At 42.9% G+C, this 27,641-nt stretch overlaps 1 protein-coding gene across 1 annotated transcript; it reads right to left on the bottom strand.

The window, feature by feature from the left end:
• Positions 1 to 1,402: 1,402 nt before the first annotated feature.
• Plekhs1 (pleckstrin homology domain containing S1) lies at positions 1,403 to 26,383 on the bottom strand. Its single transcript, XM_004659318.2, has 12 exons — positions 26,356 to 26,383; positions 21,097 to 21,185; positions 20,879 to 20,985; positions 19,835 to 19,969; positions 18,321 to 18,396; positions 17,344 to 17,457; positions 13,851 to 13,976; positions 10,503 to 10,603; positions 8,533 to 8,739; positions 7,682 to 7,783; positions 5,823 to 5,958; positions 1,403 to 2,284 (listed from the first exon to the last, which is right to left on the bottom strand). Exons 1-12 carry the CDS (start codon positions 26,381 to 26,383, stop codon positions 2,105 to 2,107), a joined length of 1,401 nt encoding a protein of 466 aa, XP_004659375.2. The 3' UTR covers positions 1,403 to 2,104.
• Positions 26,384 to 27,641: the final 1,258 nt, after the last annotated feature.

The following is a 27,641-nucleotide window of genomic DNA, read 5'->3' on the forward strand; positions in this document are numbered from 1 at the left end:
TCTGGTTTCTGTGGGTTCTGGAAAATCAAACCTGGGTCCTTAGGCTTCACAGGCAAGTGCCTTAACCTCTAAGCCATTTCTCCAGCCCTGCTAATGATTTTACCTCAGTGGTTCCTTATTTCCTCTATGGATGGTTTGGTTTCTCATTTGTGCATATTTATGTGTGTGTGTTTATACATATATGACACTATATACATATATATAGTGTGTGTGTGTGTGTGTGTGTGTGTGTGTTTAGCTAGTTATACCAAAAGGAAAAAGAAATTCAAGTATTATAGAAAAGCCTCTTTCCCAGGACTCATCATACTCAGACTTCTCAGAGATGATTCGTGTGTGTGTGTGTGTGTGTGTATTCACATGGCTGCCAGAGGAAAACCTCGGTTGTCATCCTCTGAAACCTTAAGATAGACTCTCTCACTGGACTGGAGCTTACCAACGGGGATAGACTATTTGGCCAGTGAGCTCCAGCGAGCCACCTTTCTCTATCTCCCCAGTGCTGGAATTACAGACACTCACCACCATGCCTGGCAGTTGTCCATTTTTATTATCACAAACAATGCTACAGCATGATAGGAAATTTGGTTATTTTTTACAGATGCCTCTGTGTCTATAAGTTCTCGTAGGACCTGTTTCTAGAAAAAGAAACAGTGTGCAACATAGAGCGTGTAAGAGAGAATACTTTATATCATCTCAATAACCCAGATAAGAAAAAATGAAATAGTTTTGATGTCTCTTCTGAGTACTAAAGTCATTTCCAGTCTAAATCCAAGTACAGGGAAAAAGACCCTTGGTTCTGTCCTTAAACATCTATGCAACAGGAGCCATGGAGATATCGCATCCTCAGGGTTTTGAAGCCTTGACTTAATGCCAGCCTGGACAGGACACATTCTGAAGCCCGTCTGCTCTAACATTCTCCTATTCAATTAGCACTTGAACTCTCTCCCATTGCTTTTCTGATTATGAAAAAGCATTTGATTCTCTTTGGCCTTCCAGGATCAGTTTCTTTGTTTTATTTATTATTATTGTTAATCAGGGAGAGTGTGATAGAGTGAGAACAAGAAAAAATTGGCACTCCAGGGCCTTCAGCCACTGTAATCGAACTCCAGATGCATATGCCATCTTGAGCACATGTGTGTCCATGTGTCACATTGTGCGCCTGGCTTACATGGGAGCTGGAGAGTCAAATATGAGTCCTTGAGCTTTGCAGGCAAATGACTTAACTGCTAAGCCATTTCTCTAGCCCTAGGATCAATTTCTTTCTTTTTTATATTTATTTTTTTTTTTTTTAGGGAGAGAGAGAGAGACAGAGAATTGACCTGCCAAGGCTTCAGCCATTGCAATCGAACTCCAGATGCTCGTGCCACCTAGTGGGCATGTGTAACCTTGTGCTTGCCTCACCTTTGTACATCTGGCTTATGTGGGATCTGGAGAGTCAAACATGAGTTCTCAGGCTCTGCAGGCAAATGCCTTAACCACTAAGCAATCTCTCCAGCCCCAGGATCAATGTCTTAATGCACAAGTCAAAATGAAGAAATCCAAACTTACAAGTGCTACATGGCTCCCTTACTACCTGTGGGGCAAACAGATCTTTTCTGGAGGCGACCTAAACACAGCTTCAGCTTCTGAAAATGTATAGTTATTGTGTCTTAAAAAAACAACAGGCCGCTGTCTGGCCTTCTGGCCTCTGGGATGCTGATTCACAGGAGATGTTGGGGAGGGTTGCTAGGAGCTCTCATCTCTCTTGCCTTCCTGGAATGACTAAGTCCAACTGGACGTTGCCTAACAAAGAAGTCATTGTGTGGACCATGACCTCACAGAACACACACTGCTATTAAATCAGCCCAGGGACTTACCCAAGCAAGTCTGTGGTGTTTGGAACACAATCTCAGATAATAAGGCCTTCTGCTTTCACTGTGCTCCCTAGCCATTATCCCATGTGATCCTCTCAACACCTCTGATGCAGTGGCCAGAGAGGGGACAATAACCTCCATTGATGAGATACAGGTGCAGTAATTCAGAGAAGCCTGCTGAATTGTCTCTGGTTATGGGGCTGTGCGTGGTTCCAGGCTCCATTCTCCTCCTGCGGTGTGGGGCCCACCACAGGCTACTTTCCTGTTGCTTTCTTCTGGCTCTTTTTGATGGCTGGAGCTCTCTTTAGTGTTCTCTCTAGTCCTGGCTTATCCTGTTGGACAGGCTCAACTCCTTGGTATTTTAAGGCGCATGCACAAGCTACAGCATGGAACTTCTCTGAATTGGGGATCCGGCCGATGGAGAGCTTGACTTTCTGAAAGAAAGGAGACAATCAAACAGTGGCAGACTACCTCGGGATAACTGGTTCTACATATGTCCTCCTTCACTCCCTTTTGAAACTTTATGAAGGAATTGCTGTGATGAACTATGATGGGCCAAGGTCAGCCAGGGATGACATGTATGTTCTAGTGGAAGAGGGACTTTTATTTTCTGACACTCTGAACCTCTAGGTTGGTTCTGAAGCTCGCTGATGGCACCCAGAGGGACCCAGATGCATTAAGCTCTCAAAAGGCTTCTTGAACCTTGGAAATTAAAATGAGATCACTAGACAAAAGAACTAGAAGTCTGAATAGCTTATGTGTAAATCCAGCATGTCCTCCCCATCCAAACATATGCACTCTCTCTTCTCCCTTTAGAACATCTCACATAACTGTCTTCTCACTGTCCCAGCTCATCTCCCATTGCTCTTTCCTGTAGCTGATTGAAGAGAAGTGGATTGGGTTGGCTCAGGTACTTTAAACGAGCTGGGTGCCCTTGTAGCTCCTCTTCCAGTTCCACAACCTCCTCTTTCAATATCTTTTTTTTCTTTCTGTGAACTAGGTGCTTGAATTTTTAATAAGAGGATTGATATCCTTTATCCATTTTTACATGAAAGAAAAAAGTAAGTAGTAGTGGGGAAGGATAAAAATAGCTTAATATCCCAGATAATCATGTCAGTGGACACCCATGGTCCTCAGTAGCACCTAGGAAAGCACCTGGGAAAGGTAGAATGAGCACCAAAGAGATTCTGGTGGTGCCTGACCCACAAGTGATTCTGCTGTGTAGAAAGGCAGCCAAGATGGAATGGAAACAGCAATTCTTCAGCATAGGAAAGCAGTCACGAGACTGGGGAGATTGCTCAGTGGTTAAAGGCAATTGCTTCAAAAGCAGTCACGATGGAATAGAAACAGGGAATCTGCAGTGTAGAAATTCAGTCATGCAGAATACAAATAGCAATTCTGCACTGCAGAAAAGCAGCCAAGATGGGACAGGAACTGACACCAGGCAGAGCTCTTGGGTCTGCTTACAGCCCAAATCTCCTTTCATGGCCTCTGAGCTGATACTTGCATCTTTGGTTAGATAATGTTCAGGAGCCTTCAGAAGGTGCACATGGTTGTCTTGACTACTGGGTCCCAGTGTAGATCACTGGTGGAAGCAATGTATTATAGTCACCAGACTATTGGTCTAGATCCCTGAAAACTACCTTTTCACCACACAAGCTCTTATGCAGACTTGAATACATAAGCCAAATACCACATCTTCGGAGACACTCTTCTGGCTTCCCTGCAAAGATCCATCCATTCTTCCTCCATACTTTCTGCCCATGTTTCAGAACACATACTAAGATGCTAAGTGGCACATCTCATGCTTCTTTTATACACTCTTCTGGGAGTCAGAAGTTCAAACCGAGACTATTTTTGGAGTCCTAGAACACAAGCCAGTATCCAGTATAGAGTAGAATTCAGTATGGAGTCTCAGGGTGGCCTCGAACTCACGGTGATCCTCCTACCTCTGCCTCCTGAGTGCTGGGATTAAAGGCATGCACCACCATGCCCGGTAAGGGGGAAGGCAAGTGATTCATATAAGTAAGACTCATAATGAGTTAGTGGCAGAGTAAGGACTATGTAAATGTGGGGCTGGAGAGATGGCTTAGTGGTTAAGGTGTTTACCTGCAAAGTCAAAGGATCCTGGTTCGATTCTCCAGGACCCACATAAGGCAGATGCACAAAGGGGTGCATGCATCTGGAGTTCATTTGCAGTGGCTGGAGGCCCTGGTGCACCCATTCTCTCTGTCTCTGTCTCTCTCTCTCTCCCTCTTTCTCTCAAATAAATAAATGAATAAAATATATTTTTTTAAAAAGGAAAAAAAGATAAATGTGGGGCTGGAGAGATAACTTAGTGCTTAAGGCACTTGCCTGTGAAACCTGAGGACCCAGGTTTGATTCCCCAGTTCCCATGTAAGCCAGATGCACAAGGTGGTATGTATGTCTGGAGCTCATTTGCAGTGGCTAGAGGTCCTGACATGTCCATTTTCTCTCTCTCTCTCTCTCTGCTTCTCACACCCTGCCTCTCTCTAATAAATAAATAAAAATAAATAAATAATCTATTTTTAAAAATATAACTGTGACTTCTCTAATTGAGGACCCACCCTACTGATCCCTTCCTTTCTTCTCTCTTCAGCTCCATTTCATCAGTACAAGGAGTGTAGTTTAAAAACTGACCTCAAGGCAAAGATTTTGAACCCCAGAGAAGGAAGTGACCTTCCTGAGGTCACAGGGCTAGCTGGAAATACAAGTATGCCAGGAAGGAAGGAACAATATAAAGAACATTTAGAAAGACGATAGCCCTTTACAAACATGCCTACTCAGTGCAGATCTACAGATTCGGTTTAATTCCCACAATAACTCCTTGAAGAAGACATGGTGATGATGATTTCTCCAATGAGAAAAGTGATACTTAACAAAAGAAACCTGTTAATGTTTCTTGGTGTGGTAGTTTGAATTCACATGACACATGGAACTCAGATGTTGTATTAAAACTTGAAACTTGGGTCTCCATCCGCCTGGCTGGAGGCGCTGTCCCTGGGGGTGGACCCTCAGCTATGGGGCTCAAAGGGGTGTTTGAGTGCGCATCTGAATTCCAGCTAAAAGGTATGGAGTGCAGGCTGAGCTCTAGCGGGGTGGTGGTGGGGGGTCTCTGTTACCAGTTTGTGCTTGTTGCTTTTTGGTGAATGTGCTGTTTTGCTTGCTGTAGTTTTTCTCTGTGCTTGGGTTGAGGAATGGGAGCTAGCTTCTTCTACCACAGATGCAACATCCTCCCTGGATCTGTAAGCTTGAAATAAATCCTTTCCTCCCCCAAACTGTGTCTGGTTTGGATGTTCATCCCAGCCACTTGAAGCTGTCTGCCTCACACGGCCATCCTCTACAAGTAGAAGTAAAAATAGTAGTGGGCTGGAGAGATGGCTCAGTGGTTAAGGCACTTGCCTGTAAAGCCTAATGACCAGGGTTTGATTCCCCAGTACGCAGGTAAAGCCAGATGCACAACATGGCACATACATCTGGAGCTTGTTTGCAGTGGCTAGTGGCCCCAGTATGCCCATTCTCTCTATATCTGCCTATTTCTCTCTCTCTCAAATATATATATATATATTTAAATAGTGGTAACTGTGTTATGCATCTAATATGTACCAGTCACACCATAAGCACATTGCAGCATATTTTCTCATGGAATGCTCCATCCACTGACACCATCAGTGATGCTAACGTTAAAGGAAACTGAGGCCCACCCTGCTTAGAAAGCTGTTTCCAACCCACGAGCCACTCTGATCCCACAGGAACATGTTACTGTGTCACACTGTGCTTGAGGTCCTGAACCCAGTGCCTGTCTCCTAACCTATACTATTTTCAAATACTACCTTATGGAAAAGGAAGTATTTCATTTGTATTCCGGGTACTTCTCAGACTACCTGAGACCTTGATCCTGTTCATCCCAGAACTGTCTTTCCCTCATGAGGGCTAGTCTGTAGAACTCACCTCCTTCTGGATGCACCGGCTGAGAAACAGGGACGCTTCCTCCAGGCTCTGGGGTTTCAGGTCATTCACGGCCAAGATGTGGTCTCCATGGTAGAATAGGCACCCCAGGCGTGGGGGGCCTGCCCACTGAGCCACACTGCAGTGGGCACACAGCATGCAACATCAGGATGAGAACAAGCTCACAGAAGTGGCAGGGAGAGGATGGGGCTGTGGGGTCTCCTCACTGAGCTGTGTAACCCCGCATCTCAAACCAACTCTCTTTCTCAGCTTGGAGCAACTTTCCCTCTGTCACTAAAGTTGGAGCTTTGGCTTCCTCCCAAGCCCCTCTCCTTGCATGCTACCCTTCCAGAGCCCTGTAGAGTCTTTCATTCTGCAGCCACGCTATATGCAGTCTACCCTGCTCCCAGACTCCTGCACTGTGACAGTACCTTATAATTGTATTTTAAAATAAAATGTAGTTTTTAAAAGATATTTTATTTGTTTATTTGCAAGCAAAGAGAGAGAGGGGGAAAGAGAAAGAAAGAGAAGGGGTATGCCAGAGCATCGAGTTTGTGTGTGTGTGTGTGTTTGTTTATATATGCATATGTACATATATATGTAAAGAGAGAGAGTAGCTAAGGCTAGCCTAGAGCCTTCTATGTAGCCCAAATTGTCCTTGAAGTCACAATCTTGTGCTTAGCTGTTAGAGTGCTCACGTCACTGGCTTGTGCCAACATGCTCAGCCACTGTATGAAACAATGTAGAATTAAATTAATAGACATTGTGTTAAGAAAATTCTCAGCCGGGCGTGGTGGCGCACGCCTTTAATCCCAGCACTTGGGAGGCAGAGGTAGGAGGATCACAATGAGTTTGAGGCCACCCTGAGACTACATAGTGAATTCCAGGTCAGTCTGGGCTAGAGTGAGACCTTACCTTGAAAAAAGAAAAAAAGAAGATTATATGCCACCTGGTCTTTATTTTTTATTTTTTATTATTTTTTTTATTTGAGAGCGACAGACACAGAGAGAAAGACAGATAGAGGGAGAGAGAGAGAATGGGCGCGCCAGGGCTTCCAGCCTCTGCAAACGAACTCCAGACGCGTGCGCCCCCTTGTGCATCTGGCTAACGTGGGACCTGGGGAACCGAGCCTCGAACCGGGGTCCTTCGGCTTCACAGGCAAGCGCTTAACCGCTAAGCCATCTCTCCAGCCCCACCTGGTCTTTATGCCAGAGTCCTTCACTAGAGGTTACTTTGGGCTGGTGTTCTGAAGTCTGAGACCCTGATTGATGCGCACTTTTCTTTGAGATCTTTGATTCTTGTTAAATTTACTACATTCATTCATCAAATATTCATTGTGCAATGACATTCTTGCACAGAGGTGCTCCTCCTCATCCCTCCTCACCTTTGAAAAATCAGAAATGCACTATTTCCTGGAGTTTCAGCTATTCTTATCCCCACTGCCTTGCAAGCTGTACTTCCATGACACAATGCCCTTCTTTTTGCCTGAAAATCCTTTCTGTGGCAAAGACACAGCCCCAGCCTCCAGCCAGTTTTATCAAGCACAGTGCTTCATAACAGCATTGTTCTCTTCCTACCTTTATTTTAATATTTTACCAATTTATCTATTTATTTGAGAGAAAGAGGGACAGAGAGAAAGAGAGAGAGAGAGAGAGAGAGAGAGAGAAAGCACACCATCATCTCCAGCCACTGCAAATGAACTCCAGACACATGCACCACCTTGTGCATCTGGCTTACATGGGTCCTAGGGAATCGAACCTGGCTCCTTAGACTTTGCAAACAAGTGCCTTCACTGCTAATCCGTCTCCCCATCCCTCTTCCCTGCTCTTTAATTTCATATGTGATCCATGTCTCCCACCTACCATATCCGTCCTGCGGCTTCTATGAGAGCAAGGTAGTTTATGATATCGAGAGGAGAGAGGAACACATTCAGTGTCTCCACTTGGCTGTCATCAGGAATGTTGCTGAAAGACAAAACACATGTAAAAGTCACATCAAGCAATGAGCTAACTGTTCCTGGCTCTTAACTGTCCTTTCTCGGTAGAATTTTGGCCTCCGCTTTCTGAGATGACATTTCCAAGTTAAAGGATGTCCAAAATATGAATTTAAGTTACTGACTATCACTCTTTAATGGTCTTGCCCACCCCTCTCAGGATGTGGTCGTGGATGGTAGACAATGGGGAAAGGGGATTTTTTTTTTTAAATTTAATGGATTAAGTTGGTTTTATAACCATTCACATCAGGCCAAGTTATATAGCTGTGCTGGAAATTATTCCACAAAAGAGAACAAGGTGAAGAGCTTCAATTACTATGATTTTATCCAGTGTCCTTGACATCACTTAACCTAAGCCTTTCCCTCCTCATCTACATAAAGACCCAGGAGACTTGCTGTCCATAATTGTGCTAATGGAAAAAGCTGGTGACATGCTATTCAGATTCATGTGGCCCAGATGTCTAGGACTCAATAGACTGGCCAAGGGAGAATTTTTTTTTTTTTTAAAGTGGAGAATGCCACCCTCCAACCCAGAGGACCGCTTTGCTTCCAACTCTCTTGTTCACCACCACAGCATTAATGACAGGGAGAAGCTGGTCACATTCTTGGCTGACCTGGAGATTTTTAGGAAGTATTTCAAAATATGAATTTTAAGTGAAAACAAGGCATCTGCTTTGCTTTTAGGTAGGGCCCGTAAAATTTTAGAAACCAGAGCTTTACTTGAGTAATATAGACAATTTCACAACAGTTAGGGAGGTCAACCCCTTTTTATTGTCTGTGGTCTGGGCTTCCGGGTTGACAGGTGAAAGGCACGGATCATTTTCTGGGCTTTGTTCCTGCATGGGAAGCCCCCCATCCTGGGTCTCCGGAATGGCCTGTGATTCCTCTTGACAATCAGCAGAGGCAGAGGGCATCTCTTTGAAAAAACTAAAGCATAAAAAGTTAAGCAAGCCCCTTTTTTTTAAAAAAAAAAAAACATGTCTATTTACAACTTTGTGCAGTGTGTGCCGGATATAAGCAGCTAACCACCACGTGAAAACTAACGAGGTCTGGAAGCATGTCCAACCATCAGAATCACAGCCCCAGCCAGAACCAAATTAACAAGCTTCCCTTCTAAAAATGGATTTGGAACCAGAATAAATCTTTACAGGGTTTGGAGGACAGGGTGAGAGTGCGAGAGACATAAATGCAAAAATAGGAAACTTCCTCAGACAGAAAATGTCCTAAGGATGTCACAGAGCTTTTTTTTTTTTTTTTTTTTTTTTTGTGGGAGGAACCATTGCCACTACTTCTTATCTTGAGATTACAGGTTGGACAACCTTCATCTGAGCATTTTAAACATGAAATGTCCTAAGATAGGAACTTTTGAATGTCAAATTGATGCAACAAATTGAATATTCTACAGCATAAAACTTTGCTTCATGAACAAAATTATTTTAACATGACAGAAAATTATCTTAAGGTTATGTGCATGAGATATATATGAAAATATGAAACCTACATGCATTTCATGTTTGGGTTTCAGTTCCATCCCCAAGATATAGCATTATGTATATGCAATTGTTCTAGAATATGAAAAACAAAAACCTCCAATCTGAAGCACTCTGATCCCAAGCATTTCAAATAAGGAAGACTCAATCTGTATTGAGCATTGTACTGAATGGAGTAGCTAGCAATCTTTTGTGTCAGTTTGTCAACCATTAAAAAATGAGTTGGCAGGGCTGGGAAGATGGCTCAGCAGTTAAGGGGCTTGCCTGAAAAGCCTAAGGATCTGAGTTCAATTCCCCAGTACCCGTGAAAAGCCAGATGCACAAGGTGGCACATCTGTCTGGAGTTCTTTGAAGTGGCTGAAGGTGCTGATGTACCCATTCTCTCCCTCACTCTGTCAGGATCCCTCCTCTCACACATACACACCTCTTTCTTAAACAAATACATACAAACATACACACATACATACATAAAATAATTTAGTAAAAATAATGAATCATGTCTCTTAAATAACTATGCTTATCCCCTTTAATTCATGCTGCTCTCACTCTTGGTTGAAGAATCAAGTCTTTTTTTTTTTTTTTTTACAAGTGGCACCAAAAACTGGGAAGAATCAAGATCCATTAATACAATAAGAAAAGATAGCCAACTGCTTAGCATGAGATGAACCATCTCCATCAGATCTTCCAGGGCCCAAGAGACATTACACAGGAAGCGGCAACTTAAACATGAGTGCTGCTCTCAGTGCTAGCCTGACAACTGCCTCCAGGGAGACGGTGGTAGACAGTACGGACACTAAAACCTAATCAAAGCAGAAATCCAGAGGTTCTGGAGAGCTCAACACTAAAGTAGACTCATAACACACCCATCAAGGCCCAAGGATCATTGTGAAAGAGGGGCGAGTCTGATTGTAGAGTCACAGGGTGGGAAGGGGTACCTAGAGGCAGTGTCTGCTGTCCCTCCCCCAGAGACCGACTGATGCATTTATGACCCCATGGTGAATACCAACAACCCCACTAAGGAGGGTCCTCAGTAGAATGGGAGTGTGTGAGAGAGGAAATAAGAGGATAACCTGAGGGGAATTTGTTCATACAGTAAAGTTCATAATTAATTAAAAAAAAAACTTTTAAATGAATTGATAATAATTGTTCTGCAGTATTAGGTTAGCTAAAATCATTGTGCAAGATGACAGTTATACTTACAAGGATCTCATTGACATGTAATGGCACTCAGTTTTCTCGGAGACCTGGTCTGGAAAATTAGGATCCAGGGATTCACTGGAACCATGGGAACTGATAATATTCTTCAACTGAAGATAGAAGGAATAAGCATAAGGATCCAATCTACCAGTCAGCCTCTAACACCACTGCTCTTGTCTGCAATGGCTGGCACGTTCCCTATGGCATGGACAGTGGTTCTGTGTTAGCACTATGCACTGACCTTACCCACCAGAGACTGAACTAATAGATCTTGTATCTAACTCAAAGTCGGTTTTCTCCTCCTGAGTGGCCTATGCTCCAGATACAAGTATTCTACTGGCCTAAGTGGAAATTTTCCTTTCTGCTCCATCACTAGGCAATTAAGGCCATGACCCTTCCCCCAGCCGGTTGGTTCTACAACAGAATCATAGAAGCTGGCTGCGTCAAAGACCAGACACAAGGTGATCCCAGGCTGCCAAGCTCATGGACAGCTCAAGTTGCCTCAGGGGGCAGTAAGGGTCCTAGCAGATTCTTCGCCCCCAACCCCAGGCTCTTGACCAACCCCGTAGAACCCGAAGTCGCTGGCCATAGCAGCTGCTTCAAAACCCCTGACACGACTTCACTTGGTCATTAAAGTCCTGACCCGACAAACACGGGAACCGGAGTTGGATCTCCAGAACTCACATGAAAGTGATGTGTGCGGTGGTATGCACTGGCAAACCCTGAACTGGGAGGAGAGATATGTGACAGCCCCTGGGACCTGCCAGCCAGTTAGTCTAGCCTAAATAGCCAGCTCTGAGCCAATGAGAGAACCTATCTCAAAAAGAGTGGAAGGTGTTCCTGAGAAACAACACCCGAGGTTGTGCACTTACCTACAAACACACACACACACACACAACCGCATGCATGTGAATTAAATAAAAACCCTGATATTATCTACCCCATTCACCATTCACCCACAGCTATCCCCTTACAGATGGTGTCTTCAAGAGTCTACTTCCACATGGTTTCCTTCACCCATGACACACCTTTTCTGTTTATTGACATCGTGTTCAGTTGTCCTACAGCCTCTCTTAATCACCTCAGCCTCTGGGTGACTTGAAGTTCCGTCTGTCTCCTGACATCCTGGATCCCACGGAGTACCTAGCAACATCTGGCTTCTCACCAGTGCTATGTCACACCTGATTGCTTGGTTGTCCCAGGACACACACGTATAAAGACGTTTTTTGGTGAAAGAAATGTTCTGTGGTCAAAGTAGCTTGGGAAAGCTGGGTGTGGTGGCTCACACCTTTAATCCCAGCACTCAGGAGGCAGAGGTAGGAGGATCGCCATGAGTTCAAGGCCATCCTGAGACTCCATAGTGAATTCCAGGTCAGCCTGGGCTAGAGTAAGACCCTATCTTGAAAAACCAAGCCTCCCCCCAAAATAATTGCTTGGGAAATTCCACATGTCATGTACCACTTGGCTATTTATATTATAAATGGCACCACTGCCTACTGCAAGCTCTGACAACTGATAAGAAGCTCGTTTAAATTACTTGTAACTTCACACTCCCATCAATGACTGGAACCCAGAATGCCTCCTTAAAGTGACCACATCACTGTCCAGTAGAAGACCTTTGGGAGATGATGCAATCCTTCTGGCCATTTTGTCTTCTTCTCTCTCACTTAATTCCACATTCCCTCTCTGTTTCTACCACAAATTCAACTGTTGGGTTAATGTGCCTGGGAAAGAATTCAGGTTTTGCCACTTGGCAACTCAGAAGCCATCTCTGCCCTTATGCTGCCTATCAAATGAAGCCAACTTGGCATTCAAGACCCATTATGGCCTGGCTCTTCTTTCCATCCACTCTCTTCTGTTTCATTCATGCCCTTGGAACTGTAGCCTAGCTGAACTGTTCACCAGACACACAGCAAATGCGTTTTGAATGCAAAAGGCTTCCCTGACTGCAGTGGAGAGAGAAAACCTGTCCTATTGCTAATGCTTCCAAAGCACTTGTGCCTGTTTGTAGTATATCATCTTTTAATAACTGATAAGACTGCGGACGCTGAGGATCAAGGTCAATGTCAGGATCATTACCACAGCCACACAGAGCTTGGGATTCAGAAGGACATCCAGTTTATCAGTAAGCTGACTGACCTGTGTGAACCATCATCACTCAAGATTTCTGCTGTGAGTCAGTGCTTGCCCGTCTCACCCAGTCAGATCTCCCTTGAGCGTACACCCTGCCCTCATGTGAGTGGATTCCTCCTCTGAGGTGTGTCCAGATGTGCTGAGTGTGAACTCTAAAGTATACCTTCTCTGGACCCATGGGGAGATTCTCTCTAGAGCTGCTATGGCAATATGTTTGGGTCTCCCTTCTGGTAAGATTTTCAGCCATGCCAGGGTGGGAAGGGGCACTTTTTATTGCTGTCTTTACTTTTAATCTTTTTGGAAGTGCACATTTTTAAAATTCCCTGTTCATATTTTTTCTTTTTTTAATAAAATATTTTATTTATTTATTTATTGGAGAGAGAGAGAGAGAGAGAGAGAGAGAGGCAGATAGAGAATGGGCACACCATGGCCTCTAGCCACTGCAAATGAACTCCAGATGCATGTGCCACCTTGTGCATCTGGTTTACATAGGTTCTAGGGAATTGAGCCTGGGTCCTTACACTTTCCAGGCAAGCAACTTAACCAATAAGCCATCTATCCAGCCCATGTTTTTTTTTCTTTTTTTCTCATTTTATTTGTTTATTAGATACAGAGGGACAGAGGGAGATAGAGAGAGAGAGAGAGAGAGAGAGAGAGAGAGAGAGAGAGAGAGAGAGAGAGAGAGGGCAGGCCAGGGACTCCAGCCACTGCAAATGAACTCCAGACATATGTGTCATAATGTGCATCTGGCTAACTTGGGACCTGGAAAATTGAACCTGGGTCCTTAGGCTTCTCAGGCAAGTTCCTTAACTGCTAAGCCATCTCTCCAGAGCCCGTGTTTTTTCTTTTAATCTAAGATCCATGTTCATTTCAATGGGCTCCTGGACCATGCGCTGTATCTCCCTTCTCCCCACTTTACATTCCCTTCCTCAGCCCTCAGTCCTTTCCCTTCCTACATCCTTGAGATATCTGAATAAAATAAAAATCACTTTCTGTAGTCTGGAACTGTCAATTCTTTGGTTAATTCACAGATGTGAACTTAGGGCTTGGGGTTCCAGGAAGCACCCCAGAATTCTGCATTTATCTATTATACTTCTCCTCAGGCACCAGCACCATCAGCAAGTCATCTGTGTGCATCTGACTTACCTTGTGTTCCCCTAGGGCAGCAAGGCAGGGAATCTGCAAAGGAATAACTGAGGCGCAGATGGGATGAGTTACCTCTGAAAGAATGCGTCGAGGATAACGATAATAACTCTCTTCTTCGGTCCCTTGAATGGTTTCTGACACAAAATCATGTAGAAGATGAGCTTGCCTGAACCCTGGAGAACTTTGTTCTATTAAATGCTGATTGAAACAAACAAATGCAGAAGGAATTAATGATTTATTTCTGCACTTCTTAACCCCTCCTTCTCTCTTCTTTCTTCTTTACTTTTGACAGAATTAACTCCCTTACTTTCTGGAAAAGCCATAATTGATTACTTGGGTTGAAAATATCAGATGATCTTCCACAGAGACATCCAGAGGCCTGCACAACTTTTGCACTTGAGTCTGGCCACCTCTGATAATGCAAAAAAAAAAAATATATATATATGTGTGTGTGTGTGTGTGTGTGTGTGTAGAGAGAGAGAGAGAGAGAATCATCATTGATAGTTTTTTCTATGTGTAGCTATAGTTTATACCTTAAAACATGAGGTTTTCTCCCGTGGGTGGCATTCTAACTCGCTTAGCTCTGTCAAGGTGTCCCCTCCCCCATCTTTCTCCAGCCATTCCTCAGTAATTAGCCTGGAGCAATCAAGGCACAGCACCTTTTCTCCTCCAGCTCAGGATTCCTCTTTTGTGCTTTGCTTACACCTACTGTTTCCATAGCAGTGTAATTAGGTAGTGTAGATCATGGGACATCATGAATTATAGGCTTTAAGGTGATGTAGGCTGAACCAATTAATTATGCCTCCCCCTCCCTCAACAGACACAAGATACTCTCCTAAAGTAGCTGCTTTTTTTTTTTATGACAGGAGAATTGTTGTAAGTAAAAGTTAATTCTTCTAAGAACAATGCCTTATGGCAGGGACTTTGAAAAGACCCCAGATGTTCACTAGAAAATCCTTGAAGGTGAACACACATAAAAGATTCTGGACTTCTGGTATGATATTTTTGTTGTTGTTCTATGAGGGTGAGAAAGTAACACATGCTCAGTACATTCAACAGAAATCCATACTTCAGATTCTCAGCTCTGACCTTGGCCTGGGCTATCATTAAAAGTCATGATCCTTTCTCATGACTCTGGGCGGCAGCAGCTCCCACCGCCCCCAGGCATCCTGGCAAGTACAAGGGAGACAGAAAATGCTTCACTGTACACTGTTGCTAGGCTGTGATGCTCAGTAGGGTCAATATAGTCAATGCATCTTGAACACATGAGGTTTTCAATTTATGATGGGTTTGGCAGGATATAACGTCACTGAAAAGTCTAGTAGCATCTGTACTTTCATTGTGTCCATTTCTATGGCTCCAGACTCTTTGCTGTGGCTTGAATGACCTCCAAAACCCAAGTTGGTATTTAATGGCCATTATGAAACCACCAAGAGGTGGAACCTTTAAGAGGTGACAAAGTCACAAGAGCTAAGCCCTCCTGTATGCCTGGATGCCTTGACTAAGACAAGCATTTCTGGATGGAGAAGCTGAGGTCAGCCTGATTCTACCTTGCTTGCCCTTCTGTCACATGATGAGATAGCAAGAAGGCTTTTACCAGATGTGACCCCTTGATCTTGAACTTCAGCCTCCAGAGCTATAAAAAAACTATGTCTTGCAGGGTGTGATGGCGCACACCTTTAATCCCAGCACTAGGGAGGCAGAGGGAGGAGGATCGCCATGAGTTCAAGGCCACCCTGAGACTACATAATGAATTCCAGGTCAGCCTGAGCTAGAGTGAAACCCTGCCTCAAAAAACAAACAAACAAACAGAAAAACTATGTCTTGGGCTGGAGAGATGGCTTAGTGGTTAAGGTGCAAAGCCAAAGGACCTCAGTTTGATTTCCCAGGACCAACATAAGCCAGAGGCATATGTGTCTGGAGTTTGCTCGCAGTGGCTAGAGGCCCTGGCATACCCATTCTGTCTATATATGGACCTCTTTCTCTCTCTCACATAAATAAATAAAAATTACATATATATATATATATATATATATATATATATATATATTTTTTTTTTTTTTTCTTTAAAAGCTTTCCAGGGAATTAACATGGGATAGTGTTTACAATTATGGAAGTTGTGAATTAAAAAAGAAGAAGAAGTTCAAACCACTACAAAAAAAAATGGCAGAACCCCCTTCTTTGTGATACAGGGTCTCATGTAGATAAGGTTAGCCTCAAATCCTCAACTGCCCAACCTCAGCCTCCCGAGTGCTAGGGTTATAAGTATGTGCCACCATGCCTGGCTTGACAGTCTCCCTGCTCCACTACAATAATAGTCTGTTCCTATGCAGTGAGGACTAACTGCATGAGACGATGTTAAAAATAAATAAATAGCAAGGAGACAAAGAGGGCTGGAGAGATGGCTTAGCAGTTAAGGCACTTGCCAGCAAAGCCAAAGGACCTAAGTTCAATACCCCAGTACCCAAGTAAAGCCAGACGCACAAGGTGGTGCATGTGTCTGGAGTTCATTGGCAGTGGCTAGAGGACCTGGGGAACCCATTCTCTCTATATATCTGCCTTTCTCTCTCTCTCTCTCTGTCAAATTAATTGATTCATTAAATAAATAAAATAAAAATCCTTTCCAACATGGGGTGTTCTGTTATAGCAGCCAAAGATGGATTCTGACTCATGGAGCCAGATAATGCTGAGTTGGAAGTGAATGGTTTCCACCTAAATAACAAAACCCAACAACGCCCCTGACACCCTATCTCAAGCTGTTTGAAAGCAAATCACAAGATCTGAATACATAACGGACAAAAGGTAAAACCAACAATAATGCTCTTTCCATTCGGGAGAGGAGGGCTTTCATGAGCGAAAATCAAGAGGTATTGGCTGGAAGAGGTTAATCTGCCTAGCCCTATTTCACACCACTCTTTCTTCTCACTGAATGGAGGACTGAGATGGGGTGTTTGGTCTGGTGAAGTTGATATGCATGAAAGCTTTTAAAATAGTTGGAGAGCTATCTGCTAGATAAAATGGGAACCTCTGCCTCATTAGATGTACCCAGTATCTGCAGAGCAGGAGAATCAGTGGTGATGTCTCTAAGGAATCAAATAATATCCATGCAGAAGAACAAAACTATATAAAATCTGTTTATTACCAATAACCAAAGCTGGAAACACAGCGCACTGATAAAGTGATGGTACAATTATAAGTTGCTTTCACAGGGCAGGTGTGTTCTATTTACTTCCTCCAATAGATGATATTATAACTGAAGAGGAAGTCATGCCAGGCTAAAATGAGAGCCAGGAAAAAGGATTGCAGCCAAGCTTGTGCCAGGAAAAAGGATTGCAGCCAAGCTTGTGCCTAGCTAAGGAACCCTAGCTTGTCAGGAGCATCCGTCACCTTTAGAGGTAGCTAGACACGTGGTAAAACGTGGGAGTGGGAAATGAACAAATATAAATAGACTGAGGCCAGGAATTATTCTTCTAGTGCTCTGGTGCTAACTGGTGGGACTGTAAAGCCTTGACACCGTCTTAGGGTTGATGTCCTGAGATGGAAGTTAAGAGATTGTGATTACCACAAGTGGAAGACTGGTCCTTGGCGAGGCAGAGCTGACAGCTGCCAATAGGCTGCAAGCATCAAAGCAGGGGCTTGGATCAGAAATGGGTCTTTTGTCACTCACTGAGGTCTTCTCCTGCTTAGGAAGGAATTTTGTAATTAGAACACAGTGGATCTATTGTCTGTCCTGTTTGAAGCAACGGCCCCTGCTGCCACCCAGGCTCTGCATAGTTTCCAGCATCCAGGCTGCCCGTTAGCCTGCCGAGACAGGGTTGGTCTTTCCCATGTCTTCCTGTTCTCAGAGCGCCAAGGGGTGCTCAGCCTGGCCTTGAGAGGGGGCACTTTACGTGTCCCTGAACCCACCTTCTCCTTGTCTCCCTTTCTCTGCACTGCCCCCCATCTCTCATCATGTAGTCTACTTGGGAAATTGCTTGCTTTCTCCTTATCTTGGCTTTTATGGTAAGCATGGAATTATAGCCCAAAACCACATGCATAAAAATACAGAGAAACCAAAGTCCCATTTGTAACCATCTCGCAAAGAAAGGACCTGGGTAAATTCACAAAGTCTCTTATGAAGTCAGTTAAAAACTAAGTTTTTGCCTGACACAGGTAACATTATGTTAAAATGCAGGTCAGATTGCAAAAAAAAAAAAAAAATTATAGAGACCACCCTAGAGTTAGTCATTCAAAAGGAAGCTGGTTACATACCTTGAATAACAATGATGGAAAACACTGCGTTTCTAACAACTGTTAAAAATTGCTACCATTAACCTCCACTCCCCTACCACAATGATGGCAATCTGCAGTGTCTGTACTTCCGCTCTTTCACAAAAGTAATTTTTCCTTTTGTGAATCATAAAAATAACAAGGAAGTATGTTTCCTCACTTATTGATCCCAAGTACCGATGCCAGTTGCTAAGGATAAAGAAAAGGCCACTATTGTCCCAGCTGAGAGAGGGCTGCCTTCGGGTATTCTGCAATGTCAGTAGTGGTAGTCACCTCCGTGTTCCGATGAGCTGCTTGTGTATCCTGGCAAAATGGTGCCATGAAGGAGACCCAGGCTTTAATCTTCTCCCTGTTGGTAGGAAGAGCCTTTTAACTAGAACGTGTTAACAATGGCCCCTGTGGTTCATTTTGGGCTCAGAACGATTCTTTTATTACGCTTGGGGCAGGCTGTGGGAGTAATCACCAACTGAAACACTTTTTCTATGTAGTTTAGATGGCCCGTTGGCTCCTCACCATGTCCATATCTTCACCCTTGAATTATGTACCATGCCTGTCGGATAGAACTAAAGCTTTCTTTAAAAACAAAAAATACTTCCAGTTAAAAAAAAAAAATTCTAGCTGGGTGTGGTGGCACATGCCTTTAATCCCAGCACTCGGGAGGACCACCGTGAGTTCGAGGCCACCCTCAGGTCAGCCTGAGCTAGAGTGAGACCCTACCTCGAGAAACCAAGAATAAATAAATACAAATAAATTAAAATTTTTTCTATTGTCTCTATCATCTCTCATCCCCAGTACCAGATGCACAAAGTGGCTCATGAGTCTGGAGTTCATTTGCAGTAGCAAGATGTCCTGGCACCTTCAGAGGCAAGTCTCGCCCCTCCCTGATCCACATAGCTTGTCGAGATGTCTGCACACTGCATTCTTTCTCACAGAGTGCATCTGATGTGATAGTGACTATTCTGGGTTCAACTAGGTCCCCTCCCCAAATCCTTACTTTCTACTTCCAGTTCCCAGTCTTCAGAATGCTACTTTACTTGGAAAGAGGGTCATTGCAGATATAATTAGTGAAGTTGTGATCAATCCAATGGGACTCGTGTCCTTATACTAAAGGGAACTTGGGTACTCTGATATGCACACAGGGGGTACCATGCGAGAGCTGGAGTTCTGCTGCCACAGGCCAAGGGACCACCCAAAGTTAGGAGACAGGCTGGGGACAGATCCTTCTGAGGGAGTGTAGCCCAGTCCTTCAGTTTTGACTTTCAGCCTCCAAACAGTGAGATAATACATTTCTGCTATCCTCATGCACTCCACTTCTGGTACTTTCTTTGTTACAAGTCTTAGGTAACCGACATAGTGTCCCTTTGAAGGGCATGTGCAGTGCATGTGTGCACTTGTGTATGGAGGCCAAAGGACAACCTCGGGTATCATCTACAGGAATGCCACACACCTCCTTTGAGACAGAATCTTTCATTCGCCTGAAAGCTCACCAGTTAGACTGGTCAAGTGGGTCAGAGAGACTCAGGCATCCATCTGTCTCTATTTCCTCAGTGCTAAGTGGGTCCTGGGAATTGAACTCAGGTCCTCATGCTTTCCAGGCAAGCACTTTACCTAAGGAGCACTGTCTCTAGCCCGACTATAAAAGCTATTTTTACAACAATGAAGACCGCCTCTTTGTTTCTGAGTCTTCCATCCTTGGTTTCTTTCCAGAGCACATCCATTGTTCAATGGCTAGTAATGTTTTGTTTGTGTTTCGCATACAGAAAGAGCTCTGTCACCCTCTTACTCACCTGTCACGACCAATGAGGAAGTACTCCCTGTCTGGAGTTCTGATGGACATCACCTCATCGGGCTGGCATTTAAACATCTTCTGTACTGATTGCATCTTTTCATGGTTGTTTATTCCAACTTCTACATTGGCATCTCTGTTAGACATAGACATAAAACACTGAATTGATGTGGATGCCAAATGAGGGAGAAAAATTTTAAATTAGGCATTCAATTAAAAAAAAACCCTTAAGATCTCCTTTATCCATGTTCTGAATATTGTCTAATAATTCAAATTGTTTTTATTTAAGTTGCCGTCATTTAAATTGTTTTTATTCTAGAAGCTAAACTTGAACTTTAGATCTGATTCATCATTAATTGACAATACTTTGCTCAGCTTAAATTTCAATTTGGAAGCTTCTATTTTGGTTGGATTCTTGATTCCATAAGTCACTATCTTTTCCAATATTTTTTTGTGTATTTTTTAAAGAGGAGGCAAGGGCTGTAGAGATGGCTTAGCAGATAAGGCATTTGCCTATGAAGACAAATGATCCAGGTTCGATTCCCCAGGATCCATGTAAGCTAGATGGACAAGGTGGTGCATGTGTCTGGATTTCATTTACTGTGGCTGAAGGCCCTGATGCATCCATTCTCTCCTCTCTTTTTTTCTGCCTTTTTCTATCTCTCTCTCTCAAATAAATACAATAAAATTTAAATTAAAAAAAGGAGGCAAAAAGGTGATCTAAATATTCCACTTTAACTTTATAAAACAGTTATTTCATCAGCTCCCTCTCATACACAAATTACATAAACAAAAGTCCCTAACTGCATGCTTATGGATTAAAGATCTCCCAATCTTTATTGTACAACATGAAATCAATATTTCACTACTTTTTAAAAACTCAAGCTATTCATTATTTTAGTTCCATTTCAACCACAAATAAAACAGTTTTGAAGTCCATGGTCCTTGCTGTCAAGGATGTAAGTTTCAGTGCTCATGTGGCATGCTAAGGCCTTTGGCCCGGTCACATTTGTCATTATGAACATTTTCTGGCTTGGATACACACCGATCAATTCTGATGGAACCTCGATGGTGATGGTCTTTGAAATAGGAAAGACTCAGGCCCCTTTCTCCACTCTTTGAGAGGACAAAAAACCGTTTCTTCCAGGAGTTCTGAAAAATGCAAAAGGCTCTGCATCTTAGTTGAATCTCAGAGGAAGAGAAAGAATTTGTAGCAACGCTCAGGAGGCCGGTGGGAGGCCTGTTACCCTGCAGCATACTTACTGCGGTAGAGAGAAGCTGAGGAGGTGGTGACTTAATGAAGTAATCTTGTTTATAGACTTCATTTTCATAATAAAATGCAAATTGTTTGCCTAATAAAAGAAAGTGGAATAGGAGTCAGCTTGTTCCCTCATAAAATTTCAGGAAAGAATTTCTTCCATCGGAAGGCATTGTTTACCTCCGAAAAGGTCTGCAAATTCAACTATTCAAAAGAACACCCATCCTAGCCCTGGAAATGGAAGGACCCGAAGACCCACATCGGAGTGTCTTTCTCAGCGGGTGCAGAGGCCTTCGCTCAGCTCACTCCTGCCTGCTGTGTTTCTGGAGTGTGGCCCTGGCTCTCTGGTTTGTCTCCAGATCCACCGGAGGAGCAAAATAATTTAGCAGTTGCCATTTGGCTTAGCAAGTGAAAGCAAAGCCACCTGCTAGGGGAAAAAATGAAGTGGCAGAAGTGCTTTTCTTCTAGAGGGACAGGTGGGAGTCACTGCAGAAGCTGGGGGTGGGGGGCAGGGAGGTCAGTAGAACTGCCTCGTCTGAATTACTGGATACCACCATATTGACCTCAGCAGCTGTATGCAGGACCCTGATTTTGTTCATACTTAATAAGAAAGCTCTAAATCTTCAGTAAGGCTAAATCTGGATTTATCACAGAAATCAAGAACACTGAAATGGAAAGCTTGGGGGGGGGGATCTTTTTTTTTCTTCTTATTTACAGTATTTAAAAAGTTTGGGCTGGAGAAATGGCTTAGTGGTTAAGCACTTGCCTGTGAAGCCTAAGGACCCCTGTTGGAGGCTCGATTCCCCAGGACCCACGTTAGCCAGATGCCCAAGGGGGCACATGTGTCTGGAGTAGTTCGTTTGCAATGGCTGGAGGCCCTGGAGAGCCCTTTCTCTCCCTCTCTCCCTCTCCCTCTCTCTCTCTCTCTCTCTCTCTCTGCCTCTTTCTCTCTCTGTCCGTCGCTCTCAAACAAATAAAACAAAAAAATGTTTTTAAAGTCAACTAGCCAGGCATGGTGGCACACATGCTTTTCATCGCAAGCACTCGGGAGGCAGAGGTAGGAGGATAGCTGTGAGTTAGAGGCCAGACTGGGCTACAGTGAGACTCTACCTCGAAAAAATAAACAAAATAAAAAGTCAACTATCTAGACAAAAATAACAATGGAGGGGCCCAGAAAATGGGTCAGTAGATAAGGAACTTGCCAGCATGCACGAGGAATCCCCAGTACCCATGTAAATGTCCACTGGCTGTAGTGATCCACTTGTAATCTCAGCACCTACTAGGAGATAGGTGATTCCTGTGGCTAGCTGGCAAGCTGGACTGACTGAATTGGTGAGCTCAGGTTCAAGTGTCCCAAGAAATAAGCAACAGTGACTATCTTGTCTGGTGTCAATCTCTGGCTTCCACATACATGTACACACCCATCTCTATAATGGTAACTTCTACCGACCATTTAAGGATAAAATAATGCTAGTTCTATATAAAATCTTATAAGAATTGGAAAAGAGGATATTTTTACCAACTCATTTTATGAGACCAGCATCATTCTTCCTGATGAAAACTTTTGGCAAACTGGACAAAGGATACTCCCTTAGTATAAATCAAGCTAACCACTTTTTAAAAAAGCTTTATAAGTAGCATCAAGATTGCCAACTATGTCCCTAAGGTCAAGAATAAGAAAAAAAAAATAGTGCTCCCTTTCAACTTATCTAGAACAATTAGGAAAAAAAAAAAAAAAAAAAAAAAAAAAAACAATCAAAAGCAGCCAAGTTGTAAAGGAAGAAGTTAAATCAACCCTGTTCATGGATAGCATGACCCTATGTATAGAAACTAGCAAATAGTCCACAAAACTAATGGAGCTAATACACCAACTCAGTAGCATATACAACATGCAAATAATAGCCTTGCTTCTATAGACATACAATAAATAATCTGAAAATGAAATTAAGAAAGTAATTCCAGGGCTGGAGAGATGGCTTAATGGTTCGATGGCTTGCCTGTGAAGCCTAAAGACCCAGGTTTGATTCTCCAGGTCCCACGTAAGCCAGATGCACGAGGTGGTGCATGTGTCTGGGGTTTGTTTGCAGTGGCTGGAGGCAATGGTGTACCCATTCTCTCTCTCTCTTTCCCTATCTCTCTCTCATAAATAAATAAAAATTTAAAAAATAATTCCATTTGTTATATTTATCATAAATTTTATTATGCATATAAATAATGTATATTTATATATTTATATTTATTTATTATATATTTTATTTGTGTAGAGTTATTCCACACAAATAAAAATATATAGGGATAAGTTTAGCCAAAGTGGTAAGACATATAATAAAAAATACCAGGAGAAATTCAAGATAGTATAAACAAATGAAAATAAACCCTATATTAATGGATTGGAAGACTTAATACTTTCATGATGTCAGTAGTACCCCAAGGCAATTCTAATGACATTGGTTTTTACATAAGTGTAATTCCCATCCACGAAATCATGTAGAATTCCAAAGAACCCTGGATGGTCAAAACAGCCCTTAAGAACAAAGTTAAAGTATTTATATCTTTCATTTAAGCAATCTTACTCCAGCGACACAGGAGTCAAGAGCATGATGTAGATGGCATCAGACCAATGTAATAGAATTGCGAATGAAGAAATAAACACAAAAGGCCAAGGCCATTTGGTGGAGAGAGAATATGTAAGATCTTTAACAATTTCTTCCAGGACCATCATACTACTCTTAGCAGCAAAGGGGGATACATTTTCATGATAGTGAATTTGATGATAGATTCTTATCACAAGCAGCCAAAAAATAGAAATATGTTGGAGTTTATCAAAATTAAAAACTTTTGTTTATAAAAACACTACTAAAACACTGAACTACAACCTACAGAACGGGAGAACACATTTGGAAATCACGTATCTGACAGCGGCAGATGTGATTGACAGAAATGGAGACGGGAGAGCACAGAGAAGTTGCTCAAAATTGCTTAACCAATAAGGGCTTTTATTTTGGAGTGATGGCAATGTTTTAGAATTGGGTAGAAAGTGTGGTTTTTCAGCCCTCTGAATGGACTAAATATTATTAAATTGTGAACTTTAAAATGGTCAATTTAATTTTTCCTTAAAATCTGTTTCAAAAGTTAAAGGGCAGTACTGGAGGTGTACCTCCATGGCTGAGTGCTTATATACATGGGCGAGACCTGAGATTCAATCCCCAGTGTCAAGTAAAAGAGTTAGAGGGCTCTAAAGAAAATAGATACAGGCTAATACACAGATAAGCCATAAATGTTCACAGCAGCCTTACTGGTAATATCAAAAGATTTAAAGGAATTCAGTTGTTTATCAAAGCTACATGAAATAATGAATTTCGAACATCTATGCAATGGAACCCTATTTGGGAATGAAAAGAAGCAAAGTAATTCACATATACAATAACATTAATGAATTATGATTAGTGAAAGAATCCAGACAAAATTGTTTATGTTATATTATGTTATATAAAGTTCTAGAATGTACAGGCTAATTTCTACAGATAGAAAGCAGATCAGGGGTTGTCTAGGGTAGTGTATATACACAGAGCAGTGGGCAGGGGAGAAAGAAAACTGGTGGGGTTAATGGATGCGTTCATTATCTGAATAGGGATGATGACTCCTGGATGCTTATGTAAGGCAAAACTTACTAAATCGTAGATGTGAGCATGCAGGCCTACGATATGCCAGTTACACTCTCAAAAGCTTTTAAAGACAGGCTTCTACCATATGAACCAACCATCCTACTCCTAGGCAAAATAAAGGAATATAGAATTTTTTATGAAAACTTACATATATCTAAGTGTTCACATGAGCTTTCATTGTAATGGACAAAAATAGGAAAGAACTTAGATGTTTCCAACAGGTGAATGAATCAGCAAATTATGGTATGCCCATATAATGGAATAGTACTCAATAAAAGGGACAGAGTACTCATCCCCACAACACCGTGGATGCATCTCAGAAGAACTGTGCTGAAGGAAATCAGTCAAGACTGCCTGCTGAATGACCCAACTTATGTCAAGCTGTAACAAACGCAATGACAAGAAGCAGGACAATGAGGAACAGGATTAGGAAAGGATTACAGTCAAGCAGACAGGAGAACTTCAGTGAGTGATGGATGCGTTTACTGCCTTCTGGTGATAGACATCTACCAAAAGCTTATCAGATTGTCCACTTCAAATATATGCAGCTTATTGTAAGCTACAATAAACTACAGTAAGATGGTTAAAAATGTGACCAGTCTATGGTGCATGAGCATGCCAAGTCTGTGCTCAAAATGTATCCAGGGTTACGGATCGTATGAGGTCAAAGTTGGCAAAATATGGCACCAACTTTCTGCATCCCTAGCATTTCTTCTCCCCCATCTTACCTTATAATCCCATTCTGCTCTGACATACTCTACCTCTAACATCACTTCACTGCTTTTGGTCATGCCATCTCTTCTGAAGAGCTAGATTCTCCTGTCCAGTCTCTATAAAAAATCCTCCCTGTCCTGTAAAGCTCAGATCAACTAACTTCTCTGGATTGCCATAACTACTCATATGTTTTCTTCATCAGATTCCCTGACATTCTGTACCTATTTCATCTGTTATAATGGGCCAGTCTAAATTTCTCAAGAAAGCTAGCAGCCTGTGTTTTTTAATTCCCTAATGAGATTATCAATGCCTTGAGCATAATAACACCTCTCAATTAATCTATAGATCACCTACAATGTGAAGCACAAAGACGGATAGGTTCTTTGTAAATACTATACAGTTGAATTGTATAGCTTGTTTTCTAAATTACTTCATCCCAAATTCTGCTGTTCTTGCTACTTACCTATAATGAACTATAAGTTTAGTAAGGTTGTTTGCATAATCTATATTAAGCTGCCTTGTTGATAAACCATAACAACAATTTAGGCAGTTTCTCTAAGTGACAATTTCATGCACATTTGGTGAAATATATCTCAGCATCACCTGGGTTATAGTTTATTATAGACACTGTTTCCAAGCCACATGTGGAACATTTGGCCCATGAAAATCAGAGAATATTAAATGTCTAGATGGGGTGTTTTTAACAGAGTAATTAAGCGAACCCAATAGTTTCTTCTACCATCTTCACATCAAGAATCATTGCCCCAGAATGGTACCCATGATCCCCACTCCAACCAGTGTCTGCATCCTGGCCAGCTTGATGGACCTTGTTCTTCACTTTTTGGTAGTAAGATTTTTCCTTTTGATATTGTGCCCCTTGGGTACCTGGACTTGTTGGAGGTCTGGTTTCCATGCTGACTGGATCTTCTCACCTGTCTGAAAGAAGGGTGACAGTTAACCTTCTGACTACAGTGGGCCACCCTGGCTAGCCACAGAACCAGGATGGAACTCCCCAGTGCTGGTATTTCATCCTCCATCTCTCCTCTAGAGCTCCTTCCGGCTCCTGAAGCTGAGAGTATCCACAGAGGACAAACCCAAGGAACTTGTGCCCACCCAGTGGGTGCTGTGGAGATGTGCAGTGGTGTCTCCTGATCCTCCCTCTGTCACAAGTGGATCTGACAAGACAGCACTCAGGGGGGAAGGGGTAGGTGGCAATACCAGGGAGAGATCTGAACCGGGCAGAAGGCAGGATACCAGGTGTCAAATGCAGCTGAGAGTCATTGCTGGCTGAGACAGACAAAACATCTAAAGATAAGTCCTTCTCCATGTCAGGGCCTTGCTTTCTCCACCAAGAAACACATGAGCAAGGAACCAGGGCCCTGTGGTCTCCAAGAGTTGCTGCCACCTGGCTGGCCATTCTCAAAGTAAGGCTGACTGGGGAAAGCTGAATCCATGTCCTTTCTGGAACAGCTTATGGCCATCCACGATCAGGTAGGGCATGGAGAGGGGAAAGGGTTTCCCACAGGGTATATGAGGGCCTTAGAAACTCCGAATGTGTCCAGGGTCATCTTCTACCTTAAATTAGTCCTACTACTGTCAAGGTATAAGTCCATGAAAAGAGAGGCACCAGGCAGCCCTGGATGAACTGGGGAGAAGGCTGAGGACCTGTGTCCATCCAACTGTCTTGGTATGATTGCTCCTCTACCGGTTTCTGCTTCTCTTTAGCATTAATTCATTCACTACCTTCAAGATAAATGACTCATATCCCCTTATCATACACATGAGCAGACAGAGATGACAGTCATATGAGTAAGACGCATTCTCAAAGCCTCCCTTAGCACTTTGGCAGAGGCATGCCACACTATCTGTGGAGCAGTGGGGAGCTTTCTTGCATGCTGAAATCACACCTGCCCAGCCTGGAGGAAAGGGTTTCTTCCTTGACCTTATATAATTGTGGTGGTGATTATTTAAGCAAATCGCAAGGTTCCTGGGGCATCTCAGGGCATATGTTGAAGAATTGGTACCCTTGGTCCTTGTCCTGTGTTCTGGACCTAGTCTGCTGGGTTGACTGCCTGGAAAACTTGACAAGTTATGGAGGCTGAAAGCTGTTGTTTGCCCCAAGAAAAATTCTGCATTAGGAGGGGTATCGCCTGTTTAAAACTTTGCCCACT

This window comes from Jaculus jaculus, chromosome 1 (genome assembly GCF_020740685.1).
Source record: "Jaculus jaculus isolate mJacJac1 chromosome 1, mJacJac1.mat.Y.cur, whole genome shotgun sequence".
Classification (NCBI taxonomy): Eukaryota; Metazoa; Chordata; class Mammalia; order Rodentia; family Dipodidae; genus Jaculus; species Jaculus jaculus.

Bases quoted from the DNA above. Each gene is read 5' to 3' on its own strand.
- Plekhs1 (XM_004659318.2), bottom strand. From the start codon at position 26,383: ATGGAAACCAGACCTCCAACAAGTCCAG. The intron at 21,186-26,355 runs GTACCCAAGGGG...TTCTTTTATTAG, and splicing joins CAGACCTCCAACAAGTCCAG to GCAAACAATTTGCATTTTAT. The intron at 2,285-5,822 runs GTGAGTTCTACA...CCTTTCTTTCAG, and splicing joins GCCGGTGCATCCAGAAGGAG to AAAGTCAAGCTCTCCATCGG.